Source organism: Aegilops tauschii, chromosome 2 (assembly GCF_002575655.3).
Source record: "Aegilops tauschii subsp. strangulata cultivar AL8/78 chromosome 2, Aet v6.0, whole genome shotgun sequence".
NCBI lineage: Eukaryota > Viridiplantae > Streptophyta > Magnoliopsida > Poales > Poaceae > Aegilops > Aegilops tauschii.
The window spans coordinates 520,596,237-520,617,795 of NC_053036.3; the positions used below are offsets into that span (position 1 = coordinate 520,596,237).

General features: G+C 49.1%; 4 protein-coding genes across 4 annotated transcripts; 2 read left to right on the plus strand and 2 right to left on the minus strand.

Moving 5' to 3' along the window:
- Window positions 1-3,482: 3,482 nt before the first annotated feature.
- On the minus strand, window positions 3,483-6,840 carry LOC109765300 (mechanosensitive ion channel protein 5-like). The gene is made up of 5 exons (XM_020324101.3): window positions 5,138-6,840; window positions 4,930-5,053; window positions 4,535-4,828; window positions 4,166-4,368; window positions 3,483-4,038 (listed from the first exon to the last, which is right to left on the minus strand). Exons 1-5 carry the CDS (start codon window positions 6,838-6,840, stop codon window positions 3,753-3,755), a joined length of 2,610 nt encoding a protein of 869 aa, XP_020179690.1. The 3' UTR covers window positions 3,483-3,752.
- Window positions 6,841-10,206: 3,366 nt separating this feature from the next.
- Window positions 10,207-12,284, plus strand: LOC120973661 (uncharacterized). Its single transcript, XM_040399575.1, has 2 exons — window positions 10,207-11,486; window positions 11,905-12,284. The coding sequence occupies exon 1, from the start codon at window positions 10,260-10,262 to the stop codon at window positions 11,460-11,462; it is 1,203 nt and encodes a 400-aa protein (XP_040255509.1). The 5' UTR covers window positions 10,207-10,259; the 3' UTR covers window positions 11,463-11,486; window positions 11,905-12,284.
- A 130-nt stretch (window positions 12,285-12,414) lies between these two features.
- On the minus strand, window positions 12,415-13,803 carry LOC109765338 (uncharacterized). The gene is made up of 3 exons (XM_020324136.2): window positions 13,530-13,803; window positions 13,177-13,319; window positions 12,415-12,725 (listed from the first exon to the last, which is right to left on the minus strand). The coding sequence occupies exons 1-3, from the start codon at window positions 13,641-13,643 to the stop codon at window positions 12,572-12,574; spliced, it is 411 nt and encodes a 136-aa protein (XP_020179725.1). The 5' UTR covers window positions 13,644-13,803; the 3' UTR covers window positions 12,415-12,571.
- Window positions 13,804-17,814: 4,011 nt separating this feature from the next.
- On the plus strand, window positions 17,815-20,685 carry LOC109765318 (calcium-dependent protein kinase 12). Its single transcript, XM_020324118.4, has 8 exons — window positions 17,815-18,711; window positions 18,937-19,080; window positions 19,165-19,317; window positions 19,417-19,529; window positions 19,613-19,780; window positions 19,860-19,987; window positions 20,280-20,379; window positions 20,475-20,685. Exons 1-8 carry the CDS (start codon window positions 17,967-17,969, stop codon window positions 20,526-20,528), a joined length of 1,605 nt encoding a protein of 534 aa, XP_020179707.1. The 5' UTR covers window positions 17,815-17,966; the 3' UTR covers window positions 20,529-20,685.
- Window positions 20,686-21,559: the final 874 nt, after the last annotated feature.

Consider the following 21,559-nt stretch of genomic DNA (forward strand, 5'->3'; position numbering starts at 1 on the left):
TCGCCTTCAGGCACCAGTAAGCCGAACCGGCGCTGAGAGCGCCGGTTAGGAGCTCCCGGTGGACTCCTACCCTGTGTTTCCACGGGTTTGAGCTGTTGACGTCGGATGCACAAGGAACGGACGACGTGCAACGACGTCCTTCTGCAGTAGCTCATTTGTACTACGTCAGAGCATCTCGTTCCTCAAGATGTGCTTTCTTGTGTGTGCTATGTTTGTCAGTTCTGTATTTTATTCCGCACTTTTGCTAAGCTAGAGCTAGCTGTTTTTCCTAGTACTCCCTCGATCCAAAAATATACGATCATTTCTTGAACTATGATAGTGTAAAAAATGATCTTATATTTTGGGACGGAGGAATTCTTGCTATCTGCAAAAATCAACTACCAATTCTCACTCTTGAGAAAAAAACTGTAACTGGTTAAGCATAAATTAAATTACCAAAATTTTGCGACGAAGGTTGTTTTTGTATCAGCCGATAGCTAGATTTTGTGAAACAAACTTTCTCGTCACTTCATAAATAAATCAGTCATCAAATCCATACAATAAGTTCAAGCGCAAGGAAAGTAAAAATAATCATGTCGTGTCAACAACGCATACATGCCCAAGATAAAAGAAAAAATAAGGCCAACAAGGGCCTGCAGATTAGAGGCCTAGAGGCAGCGCAAGGTAGCATCCTGCTGTAGTCAGCACGTCCAGCGTGCTGCCAAGCTGATCTCGATCGTGCTGCCTAGAGAGCAGGTGCCAATGCTACAAAAAGGCAAAGAATTTGAATAGAGTAAGTGGCCCACCGCAAGAAGACCCACTCAATAACCATCTTGCTACGTGTCGTCCAAAGGGTCCATGTTATCATCGTGACACTAGATAAAAGAGGTGTGTCTCTTCCTACCAGTCTAGTTGGGACGAGTTTGGAGGAACTCGGCCAGGTCTAGAGCCTTCCATGCTGACCCCAGAGTCACACGGAAAAACTACCAAAGAAAATTGGCAGCGGGGCAGGTAAAGAAGATGTGGATCTTATTCTCCAGGACACAGCAAAGAGGGCACAAGCCATCGCCAGGCCCATGCCGCCTAATCACCTCCGTCCCTGATGGGAGGCGACCACGCAAGAGCTGCCCCACAAATATCTTAGATCTACAAGGGAAAGGGAACTTTTCACACAGGTGTGGTCCATGCCAGGATCGGCGCCCGACATAATGCATGATATGTTGACCCAATGTAAAAGAGCCCCGAAGGGGTAAAGCGCCAAGATATAGCATCCAAATAGTCTAGAAGCATTGTCAGGGGGACCACCCGAAGGGTGGTCTAAGCTATGGTGTCCTCGCTCCCAAATGTCCTTGGGAACAATGTGGTACTTCTGTCGTCCGTACGCCGCCTACCAAAAGAACCACGAAAGGTCCTTGTCAAAGGAGCTAAATATGTATCCCTTCCAGCAGAATATGCAACCCCATGATATAAATGTTGAGGCTAAAGAGACAGAAGTCGATAAGCACCAATTTACTCCTTTTCAAAGTGAACCTCTCGCACCACGGTTTGTATAGAGATGAGACCCGTCCTGTATGCAGGTCAAAATCCCGGACAAGGATCCTCGAGTCAGAGAGGGGCATCCCCAAGTAGGCAACGAGGGAGGAGGACAACCTACAGTTAAGATTCTCCACAATTCGCTGCCGATCATCCTCTGAATATCCCAGAACCACAACCTCAGTCTTATCGAAGTGAATCCTAAGGTTGGATATGGACTCAAAGCAGTGGTAGAGGAACTTGAGTGTGACGATGTCCAACTGTGACCCCTCCATCATGATGATGGTATCATCCGTATATTGGAGGTGCGTGACACAACATCCCGAAATAATATACCCAACTACCTGAGATGCGCCCGACCATCCGAGCCTTATCCAGGATAGCCGCAAGGGCGTTGACCGCAAGGGTAAAGAGTAAGAGCATCTCCAGTCGCGCCCCCAACAGCCCCCCAGGCCATTTTTTAGCGCCGGCGCCCAAAAAACAGCCTAGTCGTGTCCCCAGGAGCCCATTTTTCATCGGTTTGGGCCGAAACTGGTGCCAGCGGACCCAGGCCGAACCCGGCGCGCTAGGGGACGTCTGGGGGCGCCGAGGAAACCGATTTTGGCGCGAACGGGAATGGGCCCGTTGAGTCAGTGACAAGCCGCTTCGTCGTCCTCATCGCCTCGGTTCCAGCGGGAATCAATGCCAAGGCTGTCGCGCTGCAGCGCCGGTCAGCCTCCATTGATGCCTCACGGGCGACGCAGTGAAGGCGCCGCGATGCGCGTCCCGCCCACTCCGTCACCTGGCATGCAGATTCTCACCGCCCCGCTTCGGCTATAAAAGCCGACCTCCCCGCTGGTGAACGCCACAGTCGCCACAACTCGCCTTCTCTCTCGCCTCGTCTCACCACAGAAGCACCTATACCCCATCTTCCCCCGCCGACGAGCAATGGCTGAGCGGTACCCCGGCGGCGACTACACCCAGTTCTACAGGCTCCTCGACATGTAGAAGGCGGGCGGCGGCCGCGGCGTAGTAGGGCTAGGCGTAGTTTGTTTGTTTTCTGTTCTTTTGTACAAATTTGAATGAAAAATCGCCGAGTTTGTGCCGAATTCTAATCAAATCGCCGAGTTTGCGCCGAGTTGGGGCGACAACTAGGAACGCAATTGCCCCCACGCCGAAAGTAAGCGCCGGTTCGGCCCCAAATGGCACTTTTTCGACGTCCTGGGGGGCCGAACGGCTGGAGATACTCTAAGGGGGAAATGGGATCCCCCGCCTCACCCCATGAGAAGACCTAAGCTAGGGGCCCACTTCCCCATTAATGTTAATCGCGGTGCTACCACTATAATCAAGTCGATAGCTAGATAGTGAGCTAGACACCGGAATATCAAGATGGATTGAGGAATTAACATATCATTCAATGCCCGAATCAAATTTCATTGTTTTTTCTCCCTAATTAACAAATCATGCAAGTTGAGTTATACTACTACCTCCATTTTTTCTATAGAAAATAGTCACTTGTTTCTGTATATTTCCGTGGGATAATCATGGTGAAGTCAAAGACAACACATTCCTTTTTGAAGAAAAAAAAACAAATTGCATGTTATATTGCAATGCTGGCCTTCATGAAATTGCTTTTGTGAAATACCTGTTATGTGCCACTGGCCCCTCCCCGCTCTTATAATTCATGGATCCAACCCTCTGGATTACAATGTAACACATAACAACAAGCCAACACGTACGGGTAGGAATGCAGCAACATACATAGAGAAAGAGGGTGTAGATAGTGGGTGCGGCGAGCATGCCAATGGGACGTGCACATTAGGTCATGGTGGCGGCAGCGTTCATGGACGGAACGAAGGCAATGTGCTTTTCATACGAACTAGAGGTTACGAAAATTAAGAAGTAATTATCCGCGGCTTCTTTTAGTTGGAGCATCTCCAACAAGAGCCCCCATTTTAAATCCCCTAAAGACTAAATGGGAATGGCCTTTTCATCCCCCCGATATTGCACTTAACTCCAACAACAACAACAACAACAACAATGGTCATCTTGCCTTCCCCTGCCCTTCCCCCATCGCTCAAAAGCTAAGCGTAAAACCTACCTCATGTGCTGTTACTCGATAACACATCATGTTCTCGTCAGCAAGTTGTCGATCAAAATACTTTACATTTTACACCTTCTACAAAACTAGAGGACCTAGCAATCTGAAATCTTAAGTTCACAACCTCACTAATCAAATTGGTGACACATGGTAACAAATTTCAAAAATTTGTGTTCCATGTTGTTGGCATCCTATTAGAATGGATAGGGGGGGCGTTCCGAACATTGATGTCGAGTTGCAACATCCGGTATTCGATGTCGAGATCTCTCAGAATCTTCATCGTCTCCTGGAGAATCAGCTCCCTCCTCTCGAATCTCATCCCTATGTCCTGGAAGTTGATGGTGTGGCGGCACCATATGGTTATCTTGAGTCGGTTTGTATCATCAATGTCGCGGAGCACGATCATGGAGCCAGGGTACCAATGTTCTCTCTTGTTGTCGAGATAACTGAAATTCGAAACAAAGTTAAAGGGAAACTCAACAAAGTTGAAGTAGAACCAAAATATAAGTGGCGTAATTAGCCAATTGCTCAAACAGTGCAGAAAAGGAGTGAGGCAAGTGCAATGGCACGTACTGCATCAGCCTTTCCTTCATGAGGGCCAGCTTCTCCGCCGGCGTAGCGACGTTAACAGAGAAGTCAACCGCGTCTCCCATGTCAGGACTCCGGTAGTAGTTCATAATGGGCAAGATGGCGAGCTGGCTGTTGGGATAGTAGATCTTGAGGTTGTCGTGTCGGAGGAAGATCGTCGTCAGGATGTTCATCTCCTCGACGACCACCTGAAAGATCCATTCATCCACGTCGATCAGCTATCCTGAAGAATCTCGTTTGTCAATTCAGTAAAGTGTATGGCCGTATGCATCGTTCTGATGCAGAGGCCGGGGGATAACCCCTTTTCGAAAAAAGAAAAATCAGTAAAGCAGCAGCGCAGGGAGAATCTTTGACCTGCATGCCGTCGACCTCGCAGCGATCGCCGACGTCGAAAGGGTGCACGATGAACAGGAAGACGATGGCCTCGAAGACGGTCTTGAGGGTGTTGCCGAACATGAAGACCGCGAGGACGAGCTGCGAGCTGAGGAGGACGAAGAGGCGCGTGGTGGCGATCCCCAGGATGAGGAGCCACAGCGCGAGCACGATGAGCGCCACCAGCACGTTGGCCATCTGGTGGAGCTTGTTCACCGCCGTCTTGGTGTCGTTCAGCGTCAGGGCCAGGGCCTTGCGCTCCCTGAACGCGTTCACCTGCAGTCGGCAGAGCCCACGCCACACGTATGTTGGTAACGGATTGCTGGAGATCTACTGAGATTGCAAGGTGGCCATGTCGAGACGAGAGCATCACGTACCACCCAGTTCTTGAGCGCTCGCTTGCTGACCCTGTTGTTCTCCTTGGCTCCTTCGAAGAGATCCATGGCTTTCAGAGCCTCCTCCTCCCTCATGAACCGCATCAAATCTGACAAGTATATGTGCCTGTGTATCATCGTTCACCATCAAGAACTAGACCAGCATTTCGACATGGCGTTTCAACACCAAAGTTCGGGGCTACCTACTTACTTGGATCCAGGTTTGGCGACATTATGGAAAATCTTCTTGGCAGCAACCTTGGCCTCGTGCTCGCTGTGTATCTGCGTCGCCATCTCGTCCCCCAGGTCGGACGCATGCTTGATCTGGTCGTCCATGGTCGTCAGCGCTCCGTACCGAATGATCCTCATCAGCCTCTTCATGCTCCACGCGGAGACGTTCTTCTGGTTCATCTTTTGGAGCTGGTCGATCGAGATCCCGTCGTCCGACTTCTGCTTCTGCAGCTGCTTGCTTAGGCGCCCGCTCTTGGGCACCGCAGCGGCGGACTCCCTCGGCGTGGTCGCCCCCGCGCTCTGCAGCCGCTGCACGTCGTCCACCAGCGGCGGGCCAGAGAGCGTCTCGATGACGTACTGGTTGAAGAGCGCGTCCTGGATCCTGTCGAAGTAGGTGGAGACGTGGAAGGAGGAGGCCAGCACCTTGACCAGCAGCGTCTTCACCAGCCGGATCACGGTGGCCACCAGGAGGCACAGCAGCACCTTGGTCACGTAGTGCAGCACCAGCGTCTGCGTCTCCAGCCGGTCGCCGTTGTCGAAGAGCAGGTGCCAGGAGATGAGCGCGGCGCCGAGCCAGAGCACGGTGCGCACGGCGCGGCGCACGCCGTACACGAAGTAGAGCACCTTCTTGCGGAGCATGAAGTTGCGCTCCACGAAGAAGACGGTGATGCGGAGGACCCAGCCGGAGACGAGGCGGCCGCAGATGAGCACGAACACCAGGACCTCCCACTTCCAGAGCGGGAGCCCCGAGAACTCTTTCCCTTGCAGGCTTCGTATCTTGAAACTGCACACCAGCGTGGCCACGATGATCACCAGGCCGGTCCATTCCAGGATGAGGAGGCAGTCCGTCCTCTCGCGCTTGAAGTCGGCGGCGGTCACGCCCTCGTCGATGAACGGGTCGTCGTCCTCGTCGTCGGCCGCGCCGCCTGACTTGCCGATCAGACCCGACTTGCCGATGAGACCCGACCGGTAATGCCCGGATTTGGGCGGCCCCTTCATGACGAACGACTTGCGGTCGTTGCGCTCCCCGTCGGCACCGGGGAGGACAGTGGACGGCGGCGGGGGGTCCATCAGCCGGGAGCGCGTCCTGCTGCGCGACAACAGGTCGTTCCCAGCCGATGTCGACGTGCAACGTACCACCTCGGCGGTGTCCACCCTTGCGTTCGCATCCTGGTTTCGATTGTTGTCGGCGGTGGCGTCCGAGGAGGAGGCCGACGACGGCGATTGGCCGAGACGCTTGTGGGGATCTTGGAACGAGACGCGGAGCTCCCGGGAATTGGTGACGGACGTGGGCGGGCGCGGCGGCCTCCACGTCTCGTGATTCTCCTGATTCTCCTCTATTTCCAGGTCGGGATCGAGCAACAGCTCGCCGCCGGCCGCCGCTTGCCTCCGTAGGAAGTTGCCGATGAGGCGGCCCGCGGGGTCGTCGCTGCATTCCGCTCCGACGCCCAGCGCCGGCGACGCGGGCGACTGCTGCTGGCTGTTCTTGAAGCTGAACGTCTCGCCCGATCCAGACCCCGACCCGCCCGCCGCGTGCGAGGTCGAGGGGTCGGCGTCGATCTTGACGACGACCTCCCGGCGGTCGGTGTCGCGGTTCTGGTCCTGCTCGAAGTCGAACGAGCCCGACTGTGACGACTTGTTGGACCCGGCCGACTGGGCGCTGGCCTTCTGCTGATGATCCATTGCGCGGCCGGGGGTAACCAGCAACTCCTAGACGGGTTGGTTCGCTGATCACCAACGGCGAGACTCGCGCGTGGAGCGCGCGGCGCCGGCACCGGAGGAGACAGCGGCTGCGCCGGATGCTCAGGCCGTCTCCTGGCACGCGCGCGCATCCTCATGCAACACTAGCCTCACGGCGCGACACGGCCGCGCGCACCATGCAGGCGTGCGTGCATGCATGCACCGGCTGGCCTGCGGCGAAAAAAATGTCGATCGGTCAGGCGACCGGGGGACGACCGAGCTAAAAGCAGCGGCGTGAGCGTCGTCGTCGGCCGGGGCAGGTGGAGAATTCTGAACGTGTGGCTACGCGGCCCGGGAGCCTCGTCGGCAGTGGATATATTTGGGGGCGCCGGAGGCGTGGTTGCTGAAGGGAAGGGAAATGGTCTCCGCAACGGACGGCGAGCGAATTAAGTTGGCGGGGGTGGTGGGCAGTGGTCGGTGAAGTGTGGTGGACTAGGAGCTGGTAATTTTGGGCGCCGCAGGCTCTCTGCTAGACCGGCCTCCTTGCTTGCATTTGGTTGTGTTGCACTTGCACCGTTCCATGCCGTTTGATGTTTTTTTTCTCTCGAATACGTGCACTCGTGCGTATCATATACTATCTCCGTCCTGACATATTGGTCCTTTGTATTGTGTGTCAAAATTTTATCATAGATTTAACTGACAAAATGTTAATACACGTCATAAAAAACTATATCGTTGGATCCGTATTTGAACATAGTTTTCAATGACACTATTTTTGTGACATGCATTAACGTTTTGTTAATTAAATCCATGATCAAAATGTGGCATAAAATACTAAGAGGACAAATAAACCAGAACATATGTAGTATTAAAGAAAAGAGTGGGCAAGAGCCCTCCACCATAAAGTGTTACAAGTTACAAGTTCTAAGCAAACCCGTTGGATGCATCAAACTGGTTTCGTAGATCTGGCCTCGCACTCGCTTAGAGGTCGTGTCCTTTCTCTTCTCTTGCTCTTGCGGAGGACACCGGTGCTTGGAGATGCAGTTCACTACAGCAGTGATAAGAAAAGTAAGAAAACAAGCATGAAGAGATGGAAGTGAAAGAAGAACTGTCGATCGATCGGTGCCCCATCTCCTCAACGTCCCCAGTCTTCGGCCTAAGCTGTATGAGGCAGAAACTCGTCCCACGTATGCTTCGGAGGCCGAGGGCTACACCACCATCTAGTTCACTAGATCTAACCCGGCTCAGTCGCCCATCTAGCAAGACTGCTCCAAACCCCTCCAAGTCGCCTCGAATAAGATCAACCTAGCTTGCTCCAACTTCTACTTTCCTTCTCGATTGTGTCGATGATTACCTTGCGTCGACCCATCAAAATCAATGACATTGCAATGCTTCCCGAGCACCCACAATGTGCGGATTATGATAGCTCTCATGTCCTTAGTATGAAGTTCATTTTCCCTCCCTGCTGTGCACCACACACTTAGACTGTCATGTGCCCACTTCGGCCTTCCCAAGGCCCGGCAAACGATTGCCAAGTCTCCCGAGAGAAACCATAGATCAGGAGGAGGTGGTTGATGGTTTCCTCACCTTGTGCACAAAACGGGCAGACATCCTGATGGGGAAGAACCTACACTTCAGAGGTGCTCCCAACTTCCACGTGAATTCTACCATTGGTGCAACATCCCTTCCCTAGAAAACTTAGCAACATAAGCCGAACGCGCCGAGAACGTGTCATCCTTCTCCCAAGCCCAGGAGATGGTGTCCATTGTGTTTCTTTTTCTTTTTCGTGGTTTCTGTGCAGGTAAAAGAATCCGTAAAATACTACTCATATAAAAACAAATACCCTAAAACCTGCCAATTTGAGAGCATTCTAGCACTTCCTTCAAAAACCTTTATAACCCTAAACATATCTATAGTTCGAGAACTTAAACCCATCTAGACATTCTCTCAAATCCTCTTTTAGCTCCTTAAAATTGGCGTGCCGCCCTCAACCGCTAGCTCAGGTGAGTGCGAGTTGAAAGCGGTGGACAAGACGACAGCAACATGCTCGGGCGACGTGGGAACCATGTGAAGGAAATATGCCCTAGAGGCAATAATAAAGTTGTTATTTATATTTCCTTATATCATGATAAATGTTTATTATTCATGCTAGAATTGTACTAACCGGAAACTTAGTACATGTGTGAATACATAGACAAACAAAATGTCCCTAGTGTGCCTCTACTAGACTAGCTCGTTAATCAAAGATGGTTAAGTTTCCTGACCATAGACATATGTTGTCATTTGATCAACGGGATCACATCATTAGAGAATGATGTGATGGACAAGACCCATCCGTTATCTTAGCATAATGATCGTTTAGTTTTATTGTTATTGCTTTCTTCATGACTTATACATATTCCTCTGACTATGAGATTATGCAACTCCCGAATACCGGAGAAACACTTTGTGTGCTATCAAACGTCACAACGTAACTTTGGTGATTATAAAGATGCTCTACAGGTGTCTCCGATGGTGTTTGTTGAGTTGGCATAGATCGAGATTAGGATTTGTCACTCTGTGTATCAGAGAGGTATCTCTGGGCCCTCTCGGTAATGCACATCACTATAAGCCTTGCAAGCAATGTGACTAATGAGTTAGTTACGGGATAATGCATTACGGAACGAGTAAAGAGATTTGCCGGTAAAGACACTCCCTCCACTTCTCGCACGACTCGATCCTGGAGAACACGTGAAGGGACTTGAACTCTTGGTCGTTGTTGTCCTTGCGAAACATGTTGAACATCCGAACCATCTGCACAGCCTAAGAACAACTGTCGGCGAAGTACACGGCGAAAGAACTGAGCCGGCGACTGGCCATACCTGACCCTCGACGTTGGCGCCGCTTTCCGGGTGAGCTGCGACCTCCTCTAGGATCCCATGCCACTTGTTGCAGGCCGCCTGGCTGGTCGCCCAATGGTTCGTCATGGCCTTCTCGCCGCGATCCATGTGGATGTTGGCGAAGTCGGGGTCGACCGACTTGCGCTCGTCGAATGGCGGGAGCGGTGTGGGAGAAGAGGGGAAGCCTGTTTGTCGCTGACAGCGCGGGCACACGCGCATTTTCGCTTCAGCTGGCGCCCCCCGGTGCGCCGGGTTCAACCTGGGTTCGCCGGTTGTTATTTCGGCCCAAACCGGCGATAAACAACGATCTAAGGGCGCGACTAGGCCAATTTTTCACCACCGGCGCTAAGAAAGACGTCCTGAGGGGCTGGGGGGGAGTGAATGCTCTAAGTCTAACATCATTGGACATCATTGGGCTAGTGTGATTGACAAAAAACGATGAGTTGCCATGTAGCAAAGCGCAGGCACAAATATTGTTGTTGTGAGCAATTTACTCAGATCCAAGAGAAAGCTCCCACGCACGCCGTTACCGCCGCCACCACCATGCCCATGGACCCTCCCGATGAGTTCCGCCGCCCCTTCTGGGTCCTCCTCCACATCCATGCCTACGCCCGCCGTAGTCGCAAGAGCGCCGCCGCCGAGGGCCGCGGGAGGAACAACGAGATACTGCGCGCTTCCCTCCTCCCCAATCACCCGCCGCACCCCTCCAATCTGTACCTGTACCGCAAGAATGGCCCTTTCGGAGATACGCCCTGCGTGCTCTCCATGGTGGACAGCCTCATCCTCTTCCACGCATACACCGGGCCCGAGCTCCGCTTCCCCCCAGCACGGCTGTGCGACTTCTTCGTCTACCGGGCTGACCCCAACGAGCCGTCTCTCAAGCTACTGCCGCATCCTCCATGTTCCGTCGACAGGGACGATCCGTTCGGCATCTTCCCCCGAGGGGACAAGCACTACACCATCGCATCGCTGGTACCGAGCATATCCTCCGCCTACGATCACGTACTCCACCTGTTCGACTCCGAGACCCAGATTTGGAGCAGAAAAGATCTGATTGTTGCGTCGCCACAGGCGAACTTTCCGGTTGATGCCCCCGTCAGCACTAAGCAGATCTTATCCCAACACCATACATCCACCGTGATCACTCTTGGAGGCACCATTGCCTGGGTTGACCTCTGGCGCGGCATAGTTTTCTGCGACATGCTGTCAGAGCATCATGCGCTCAGCGGTGTTCCACTGCCACTGCCACTGACCCTAGGACCTGCAAGGCATTACCGTGGTATCGCTTTGCTTGGTGGATGCATCAGGCTCGTTGAGGTGGATTCTGAGATCGTTGATCTCCCGGGCACTTGTGATGGAGAAACCGGGTGGCCTATTGGCCGAACAGAGAACTGGACGATCACCACTTGGATCAACAAGAGCGACAAGGGCGAGCGTAATTCTTATGCTGCTTGGGACAAGGTGACCACGCTTCGAGGCTCCGACATCATCCTCGGTGACCACTCCGTGAAGCTGCCGATAGGCCTGCAGAACCTTTTTGTTTCTGACCCAGCTATTAGCATGGATGACGGTGATGGTGATGTTGTTTACCTGACGGCCAGGCAGAAATATATGCATCCCAAGTCGTGGGTTCTTGCTGTTGATACGAGGAATCGCAAGGTGCAAAATATAGCTTACTCTGGCCATCTTCCTGCCGGAATGCCGCGCATAGATGGGAACTACTGCACTTGTAGTATCTCCAACTAGTAGTATACTCCAGCAATCCTGCAGGTAATTATTACTCCCTCCGTTCCAAAATAGATGACCCGACTTTAATCTAACTTTGTACAAAATTGAGTCATCTATTTTGGAACGGAGGGAGTACGTGATACCTGATACTGACTAATTGATTTCATAATGTAGGCCGTTCACCATTTCTTTTGGAACACCTACTAAGAGTAATATGCATTGATTGGTTAGGAGCACTGAGTATTTAACTGTATCTTTTTATATGGCTATACTATGCATTTCAGACTTTTTGCTTGTTTGTGTCTTGTTTAGATGATATACTGTGTGCAAGTATGTGAAAATATGAATATATTATACATAAACTATCTGGCTGCTCAGACGATCCTATTCAAATTAGTTTCTTCTTTGTTTGTTCTGTTTCTTCAATCTCCAAGAACTTACTCTGTTTCATTGGATGCAGTGTCAGGTTGGACTTAAGGTGCTGAGCAATCAAGTCGGCTTGGGAATAAATTAAGGCAGCATTTCCGTAAGTCCGGGGAGGTTGAGATTGAGCAATGCATGCCTTTATCACTTGCTAGATTCTAAACAATCTAATGTTCTTCCGGTCTGGCTGGACATCATATCTATCCTAAGTAGATCATGCCCCTTCTCATTTTCATGCTTCCCTAGCGTAGCACGGGCACCTTGCTACTAGTACACCAAAACTCATGTGCCCGGTGCTACCGTCATCCATGGTCTAGCGCACCGCCACTCCACTTACCAAATTAAGTGGAAACCTTGTTGCTCGGGGCATTGTTGGATATTTAATTTTATCTTTTGCACCCAGGACGATTGCAGTTTTGAATTTTCGGGTGATGGCAGTTGAAGAAGCAGCCAAGTGACTGTCAGCACATGCAATACTTTTTACTTTTGTTGTGGTTAAACCACACACCAATCACCAGGCCAAAAAGTAAGATAAAAATTGACGCAATGCACCAAGCAACACGGTCTTCCACTTAATTTGATACAAGTACAGCATTCAGACAAACTTATACACAGCATAAATTATTCCGTCCTTGTCACAACAGCTGATGCATACATACATATAGATATGCCTCAGCTTGTTTTGTCATGAAAATACAGAGTACCTAAAAGATGACAAATGAAGCAGGAATTGACGAGCGGACTTTGAGGCATCTGTCTTGCGGAATATAGGTGACGGCGCGTCCGCTTCTTCCCTTGTCATCCATCGATGCCGTCACTGCCGGCTCATTCAGATAAGCATAGGTGCTTTTCTTCCACCTGCACCCAGTTGGAGAAGATGGTGGGTCTGTCATATCATAATCCACATGTACTACCGCCTAATTAAATTTAATACGGCACTAAGAAGCTTCTCCGTGGACGCTAAGCATGTGTAAGAAGATAGATTCCACCAGAAATAAATTTTTGCTAGCGTGTAGTATGCTTGTAGCATGAGTATGGACCGTAATGCCTTTTATTTTCCACCACCTGTGTCGTATGCTTCTTGGCCATACGTTATTGTGCTGGTACGGCATTGTGAGTTGTGACAGGGCATCCAACTACGGGAAAGGATTGGATGGGGTGGGACACGGATTGTTTTCCACATCGCACTGGCTATACCAGTATACAGTTTCAGAAAAAAAATGGCTGCAAGTACTTTTCAGAAGAGAAAAAGGACGCACTCTCGGTGCTAGAATTGCTACAGGAAAGTTCTCTTGTGAGAAGACGTTACCAGTGCTTGATCCCAATCCGTAGCTCGGCGACCCTGCTGGAAGGTGTCACCGTCATTCGGTTCTTGGTGATGCCCTTGTCTCCCTCGTTCCCCTCCTCCAGAATCTCCCTTATCATTTGCTCGAAGAGCATATAATCCTCCATCTGCTTTCCAAAAAAATCAGTCACTCCAAAAGCGTGTTAATTAAAGTCTCTTTCAAAATCAAGGCCAGAAGTTTCATGATCGTAACAGAGGAAATGAGATAGCAGAGCTTTTGTAGTCTTCTTCAGCTGACAAGGAGATCAGCGGCAGGATCCGACCTTGAACAGATAATGGAGAAAGAAATTACAGTTGATCAGCAGCAGGGGTCTGACCTTGAGAGTCTTGGCCTTGGCTCTGGCGGCCTCCTTCTCGGCGGCGAGGCGGCGCTCCTCCTCCTTCCTCCTCCAGAACCCCTCGATCTCTTTCCTGGTGATGCTGAACGCCATCTTCCCTGGATCGCCGATTTGGTAGCGTCCCTCCTATTCTTCTTCCTGGGTGGAGTGTTGAGACGACTGAGGTGCAACAGGGACGCGCGGGGTCACCTCATATATACGCACTTCGGGTGCGGGGTCCTGCGTCACCCACTGGGGCAAACCTAGTCTCAAGTCAGAAGTCATATGAGCTACAGTGGATGTGAGAATGATAGGTTGGGAGCTGGGCTGTTGGGTCCCGTTGCGTCTACTCTTCTCAACCATCGATCGCCGGCCGCCCATGGGTTTCGCAGCTTGTGCTTTTTTATGTGTCGTTAGTTGGGTCAATGCCTTGTAAACTAATGTGGCCAAAGTTGGGAGGATAAAGCTACTTTGTGAGGCTTGTGGCAAAGAATAAGACCGGGTCTCGGGGTCTGTGCCAACAAGCAAGATGATCACCGTCATTTGTAATTGGTTAAATGGAGCTGGTAATCTTGATACACAAGTGGCGTCACACAAGGTGATTCCTTAACTTTGACTGCAAGTAACCACATCACATGCCCCTTCTTGCTTTTGCTGAGTGCTGACTAAGCTTCACATGATTTTTTTTAGCTTTTTTTAAAGGGAAATGCACTTTTTTTAGCTGAGCTTCACAATAACTGGTGTCTCTCTCTTTGGTGAAAGCAAGACTTGCAGGAGTTCGTCAGTTTTTTTAGGGAAGGGGAGTTTTGTGGGGGTGCGGCTATACCTCGCTTCTGGCGGGCATGAGATGGGCCGGCCCAGGAACGCGGGAGGCCACAGCCTCGCTATTCTAGTTTTTTTTCACTTTTTTGTTCTTGTTTATTTTTTACTTTAGTTTAACTTCCAAATAATGTAAATAAATATATTACAAAAAACACTTTACACAAAATATTTTAAAAATGTGAAATGTGTATATAAAAAATGTTTCTCATGTATACGTAAAATGTATACAAAAATACAATGTTTGTGAAAAAAGTTGAACATGTATTTAAAAATTGTTAATCAAGCATTTCAAAAAATGTTAAAAAAGTATTTTAAAAAAATTAATCAAGCATTTGAAAAATATTAAATCTGTGTCGAAAAAATGTTGACCATGTATTCAAATATTGTTAAACCTGTATTTAAAAACTGCTAATCAAGCATTAGAAAAGAAATGTCAAATGTGTATAGAAAAAATGTTGACCATGTATTAAAAAATGTCAATCTGGTATTTGAAAATGTTAATCAAGCATTTCAATAATATTAAATGTATATAGAAAAAATGTAGAACATGTATTCAAAAAATGTTAAACTTGTATTTAAATAATAATCAAGAATTTGAAAAAATATATTTCTATATAAAAAAAGCTACCACGCATTCAAAAAATATTAATCTACTATTTAAAAAAATAATCAAGCATTTTAAAATATTAAATTTGTAAAAAAATGTTGACCATGTATTCATTAAACGTTTGTCTTGTATTTGAAAAATGTTAAAAGTATTACATATATACCAAAAATGTATATAGAAAAACAGTCAAAATCCGAGAGAAAACAAAAGAAAATCGATGAAAAAAAAGAAAAGAAACACAAAACCAAAAAAATGAAGAAAAGAAAAGAAAGCTTGTGAAAACCGAGAAAGAAACAAAGAAACCCAAAGAACAAGAAATAAAAATGAAATAAAAGATAAAAACAGTAAAAACGTAGAAAGAGATGAAAGAAAACCGATGAAAAAACAAAACAAAAAACGCGCAAAACCAGTGGAAACCCAACTCTTTCCTTAAGTTGGTCGCGTCGTACTAATTTGACATGAATCTGAGGGCTACGCAGCAACCAGGAGATCCCGGGATGGATCCCTGCATGTTGCCTTTTCTAGTCTATTTTTATTTTAAGTATGCTATTATGGGTCGGCCCGTTGCTATAGACACTTCTGGCGAGAGTTCCTACCGTCTTGCGAGATATAGGTCTTGCGTTTTGGTGGTGCCATGGGCGGACCTAGCATGTAGGCAGGGTGGGCCTTAGCCCACCTTGAATTTCCAGAAGAAAAAAATTGAGTATTATGTATTAATTTAGCAAAAGCCCACTCATGACTGAGCATCTGAGCCCATAGACCAGCCCACTGCTCACGTTTGTCTCCCATCGTCATCCAAGTTATGGTATTCCTGAAAGTGCATCTAGGCCCCTAATGACATTTCGTGTTGATGACACACAATTATAGGAACTGATGTGTTCTCTAAGTGAAATATCGGGTTTTAGCACCTTATGCAAAAGGTACGAGGATTGCCGACCCCCCTCCCTTCCATCCCAAATTGAGAAGACTCAATACATATGCTTTGAAGGTGATAAAGCATAGCTTTCTTTTTCGATTCTTGAGTTATAGGGGTTCTTTACTATTAAGAGGGGCTCAAGAGTACCGCGATATTTGTTCTTCAAGTCAATCATCATACAAAAGCCTTCCAAAAAATTTCAAAGCCAAAAAGCCACAAGAAAACCTAAGTCAGGCCAGCTAAACTGGCATGCTTCAGTCAGCTGGGCCACCGCGCTGGGTCGCATTACCGCGGCGGTCCACCGACGACGGTGCGAATGGCGCGGAGCTCGGGCTCCTAAAATGTCCACCCGGGACTGCTCAATGGAGATTTAGAGCGCAAGCTCCTCGTCGTCCAGCGCCTCACCGCCAAAGCCCTCCTCCTTCATGAGGCCGTCCTAGTCGATGGGATCGGACTCGCTGTCGGAGGAGCTGCTGGAGCTTGCGATGGTAGAGGGAGGGGACGGGAAGGGGATGGAACCGAGTGAGTGGAGTGGACTGAGAACTAGGATTTTTTTCCGACGAATGGGGTTGTTGTGGAGTCTGTGGCGGGCCATAGTGGGTCACAACCTACTTGGCAGCCGCATCCAGGCGTCCCCATATCCGCTCCCGTATGGGTTGGGTATGAGGAGTGCCAGACAGCCCGTACATTTTGGTCGGATTTAAGGGTGTGTTTGGTTTGTGTCATCAAGTGGAACGGCACGGGTCGGTTCCATCCCCAAGACCAATTCCCATGTTTGGATGTTCGAAGGAACCGGAACCACCCAATTTCAGGGAACAACATATTCCCTGATTATGCCGTCCAGAGTGGTCTCTCCAATTCGAGCGGAACACGCGGAACCACTCGCTCCCACGACCTCCCCTCCTCACCCATGGCCACTACAGCCTCGTACGCCGGGAGAAGCCGCTCCAAGCACTAGGAGCTGCAGGCGTGCGCCGCCGCTCCAAGCACCAGGAGGCGCCACTAGGAGCCGCGGTTGCGAGCAGCCGCTCCAAGCGCTAGGAGCAGCCGCTCTAGACGGCCGCCGCGCTTGAGCACCGAGGACCACCGTTCCTAGTTCTGCACCACCAAGCTGTCGCCGTTCCGCATCAGCGAGTGAACAGCCTGACTCTGTCGCAACAATCAGAAAGCCGCTGCCGCCGCTCTCTACCGGGCCACCGGAGGGAGGGATGAGAGGGCCGAAGACTCAGGTCGGGCTGCTGCCCAAATTGACCTCGACACCCAGGTCATGCCACCAGTCGTGGTCAGTTTAGAGTTCTTCCTTAAGTCCGGTGTTGCATCAATTTTTGCCATTCTGACCCCATGAACGATTCCATCCTACTTGATTCTCTTCTAGCCGAACACCAAGATGGAATCATTCCATTCCTTTAAAATAGAACGGTTCCATGACATTCCAGTTGGTTCTAGAACCAAACACACCCTAACAGGTCTGGTTGGGTAGCAAAATCATGACCGGGTATCTAGTCAACTGTTTGGGGCCATACGGGGAGCTTGGTAGTTAGTTGTAGATGCTCTTAGATGCCAACTTGTACTCGGAGTATTTACCACGCGCCATGCGTGGCCACTTGTTATCAACCCAAAAGTTCTGAAAAGTGAAGTTTTTTTTGGAAACGGAATGAAAAGTGAAGCTCGGTTTCACTACAAAAGGCAAAGGTTCTGCAAACTCGATCATCCGATCAAGGCCACATCGACGCGTTTTCGTCGGATAAAAACAGAGCGAGGCGAAACAGAGCGGCTGCGCGCCGTTGTTTCTGCTTCACCGACACCGAATAAAATCACTGAGCATAAGATAGCGTGATTCCGAGGCTTGATTAGCCCCTTCCTTTGAATCTTTTCTTTCCCTCCCGCGAGAACCAAACAGCGCATAAAGCTCAAACCCCAGAACAAAAGCGAACGCGCGAACGGGACAGGCATCATCGCCGGCATCCGCCCACGCCAAGCACAGCTCCGGCGCGCCGTCTCGCGGATAACCCCCGCTTCAAAACCCCCATCCCTTTCGCTCTCGGTTCCTCCAAGAACGGGCGACCGAGACAGCGAGGAGGAAGCTGTAGCCATGGGCAACTGCTTCACCAAGACGTACGAGATACCCATCTCGTCGGGGTCGTTCGAGCGGCCGCCGCCGTCGTTCGGCGAGCAGCCGCCGCCCGCCGGGCACGGCAAGCCGCCGCGGCCGCCGTCGCGCCGTCCGACGTTCCCGAAGCCGCCGCCGCCGCCCAGGCCGTCCGGCCGGCCGCCCCTGCCGAGCTTCCTCTCCGGGTCGCTGTCGCGGAAGGTGCCCGTCGGCGAGATCGGCCCGGTGCTGCAGCGGCCGATGGCGGACGTGCGCGCGCTGTACAACCTGGAGCGGAAGCTCGGGAGCGGGCAGTTCGGGACGACGTACCTGTGCACGGAGCGCGCCACGGGGCTCAAGTACGCCTGCAAGTCGGTGTCCAAGCGGAAGCTGGTGCGGCGCGCCGACGTGGAGGACATGCGCCGGGAGGTGACCATCCTGCAGCACCTCAGCGGCCAGCCCAACATCGCCGAGTTCAGGGGCGCCTTCGAGGACGCCGAGAGCGTGCACCTCGTCATGGAGTTCTGCTCCGGCGGGGAGCTCTTCGACCGCATCACCGCCAAGGGGAGCTACTCCGAGCGCCAGGCCGCCGCCGTCTGCAGGGACATCCTCACCGTCGTCCACGTCTGCCACTTCATGGGGGTCCTGCACCGGGACCTCAAGCCCGAGAACTTCCTGCTCGCCAGCCCCGCCGACGACGCCCCGCTCAAGGCCATCGACTTCGGCCTCTCCGTCTTCATCGAAGAAGGTCAGCACCATGCATGCCACAAACTTTTCCATGATCCCACTCCACACAAGACATGATTTACAGTACAGTCTCAATGCAACACGAACATACAGTATTATCGAAGCATAAATCAATGCAGAAAGCATTGTTGCAACAGAGGAGGGGATAATTCAGATAGACAATTCAGTCCAACATTGCATACAAGATACAAATATATAGCATTTTTTTCCCTAAAAAAAAATGCAGGAAAGGTGTACAAGGACATTGTGGGAAGTGCATACTATGTGGCGCCAGAAGTACTGCATCGGAACTATGGGAGAGAAATTGATGTCTGGAGCGCTGGAGTGATCTTGTACATTCTCTTATGCGGTTCACCGCCTTTCTGGGCAGGTAAGTATCCATACATCTTCAGCTTCACATACTGCATTGTGTATATCACACGGCTAAATCTTGCAATTTACAAATCCTGAGCAGAAACTGAGAAGGGCATATTTGACGCAATACTGGTGGGTCAGCTTGATTTCAGTAGCAGCCCCTGGCCGACGATATCTGAGAGTGCAAAGGATCTTATCAGACAAATGTTAAACAGAGATCCCAAAAGGCGTATCACGGCAGCACAGGCCCTAGGTAAGTACACCATCTGGAGTTATGAATGGAGAGTTCTTCTGCATTTAAATAGATTATACGGAGTACATCGTTGCGATAAATCTACTTGTCCATGTGCAGAACATCCATGGCTCAAAGAAGGCGGTGCATCCGACAGGCCTATCGACAGCGCAGTCCTATCAAGAATGAAGCAATTCAAGGCGATGAACAAGCTAAAACAACTGGCGCTTAAGGTGAATTGTCCTTGACAAAGATGGTCGCTACTATGTCTTGGGATAACTAAGCTGACACGCTGCTTCTTTCATTTCGTCTCAAGGTAATTGCAGAGAACCTGTCACCTGAGGAAATCAAGGGCCTGAAACAGATGTTCAATAACATGGACACAGACAAGAGTGGGACTATCACAGTTGAAGAACTCAAGATTGGTTTAACAAAGTTAGGGTCAAAGATCACTGAGGCAGAGGTTCAGAAGCTTATGGAAGCAGTAAGATCATTTTTCTTTTGTTTCACCCTTCACCATAGGTTAACTATATGAAGATTTCACTGACCATACTATTGTTCAGGTTGATGTAGACAAGAGTGGCAGCATAGATTACACAGAATTCCTGACTGCTATGATGAATAAACATAAGCTGGAAAAGGAGGAGGATCTGCTCCATGCATTTCAACACTTTGACAAAGATAACAGCGGGTAATTCTAATTTAAAATATACTTTATCTTGCATGCATCACCATAAATTAAGGGGGATACAATTAACCAACGCTAAACTTTTGAAACCAATTTAAGTACCAATCGTGTTATTGAATGTATAAAAATTAACAATACTCATTTGTGCCGTTCTTGCATTATTTTCTGCTTGGTATGGACCAGACTTAACAAATTGAGGGTGTGTGTGTCATGGTGGCTCACTATCACCATCCACTGAGAACAACGTCAGTCAGCAGGTACTAATCATAGACAATGTGCACAATAATAACTGTAGGTACATATCAAGAGAAGAACTGGAACAAGCCATGACAGAGTATGGAATGGGTGATGAAGCAAATATTAAAGCAGTATTGGACGAAGTTGACAAAGACAGAGTGAGCTTTTTTTCCCCACCTTTCTTTCGAAACGATTTTGTCCCACTTTAGTGCCAACTGAACATATTTAACCCCTGTCATTGTTAAATTCACAGGATGGGAATATCGACTACGAAGAGTTTGTGGAAATGATGAGGAAGGGAAAATAGACCTGAGGAAACTTGGGCCTCTTGATGAACAGAGTTGTAGAGAGATGTTTTAATATATAATGCAAACATAAGCAAACTGTAAAGTACTATAACTCTGGAACAAGTTGATTGCAATGTTGTGTGTATATAGAAAAGCAATGTCGCCATATACCCACAACACTTCTTTTCCTTCGTATGTTTTGATACGTGTTAATACTAATCTGCACACAAGAAAGACCTGCACTTAAACAAAGTTTCAGAAATATAAACAAATGGAAAAAAAGAAAATGAAATGGCAACTGGCTGACCTTTTACGTATAAGCTATATGACAATGGCACTGGTCATAGTCTAGGAAATTTACAATAATGTTACTGGTAAAAATATAATAAAATGAAAAAAAAAAACAGTGGGAGGGGGCGTTGGCTCACCTTTTATATATGAGTTGTATGATGATATCACCAGGAATGGTATAGGAAAATTGCAATCATTTCAGTAGAGCAAAAACTCTCCGAGAGGAATCAGAGTCTTTAGTTCATTGGCTCAGGCTCATCACATTCAACTGCATTTACGAGTATTAGAGCATGATTGGTTTGATGCCAAAAATTGGCATGCCAACATTTGGCAAATGCCAAATATTGACTAGTGCTTGGTTGGTTACCAAGTTTAGTTGCCAACCTCACAAGAAGTTGCCAATTTTTGGCAAATTTTGATATTGCCAATTGTTGACTTGCCAAGTATTGGCGATGCCAAATGTTGGCATCAAACCAATTATTATTTAGCAAAATCTCCTTCACCAGAATAGTCAACCACTCTGCAATCATCAGGAATTCAGGAGCTTTGCTAGAAATCACTACAGTATCCTTTAGTGCAATTTGGGGGCTTCATATCATGTTAAACCTGGGCAATTTTACAAGAAAAAACTTATTTATATTTTCCGTTTTTACAATCTTATCAGAAAGCTACTAAAAATTAGACACTGAGCCGCCATTCAAACATAGCACATGCAGAGAAGCAACAAGTATGTTGATGCAAAAATAAAAATGTGAGCGAT

Coding starts and splice junctions, on each gene's coding strand:
- LOC109765300 (XM_020324101.3), bottom strand. CDS start 6,840: ATGGATCATCAGCAGAAGGCCAGCGCCCAGTCGGCCGGGTCCAACAAG. Junction 4,829..4,929: donor GAGCGCTCAAGAACTGGGTG/GTACGTGATGCT, acceptor TGCCGACTGCAG/GTGAACGCGTTCAGGGAGCG. Junction 4,369..4,534: donor GCGAGGTCGACGGCATGCAG/GTCAAAGATTCT, acceptor TGGATCTTTCAG/GTGGTCGTCGAGGAGATGAA.
- LOC120973661 (XM_040399575.1), top strand. CDS start 10,260: ATGCCCATGGACCCTCCCGATGAGTTCCGCCGCCCCTTCTGGGTCCTC.
- LOC109765338 (XM_020324136.2), bottom strand. CDS start 13,643: ATGGCGTTCAGCATCACCAGGAAAGAGATCGAGGGGTTCTGGAGGAGG. Junction 13,320..13,529: donor CCAAGGCCAAGACTCTCAAG/GTCAGACCCCTG, acceptor TTTGGAAAGCAG/ATGGAGGATTATATGCTCTT. Junction 12,726..13,176: donor CGGATTGGGATCAAGCACTG/GTAACGTCTTCT, acceptor AACTGGGTGCAG/GTGGAAGAAAAGCACCTATG.
- LOC109765318 (XM_020324118.4), top strand. CDS start 17,967: ATGGGCAACTGCTTCACCAAGACGTACGAGATACCCATCTCGTCGGGG. Junction 19,081..19,164: donor TTCACCGCCTTTCTGGGCAG/GTAAGTATCCAT, acceptor AATCCTGAGCAG/AAACTGAGAAGGGCATATTT. Junction 19,530..19,612: donor TAAAACAACTGGCGCTTAAG/GTGAATTGTCCT, acceptor TTTCGTCTCAAG/GTAATTGCAGAGAACCTGTC.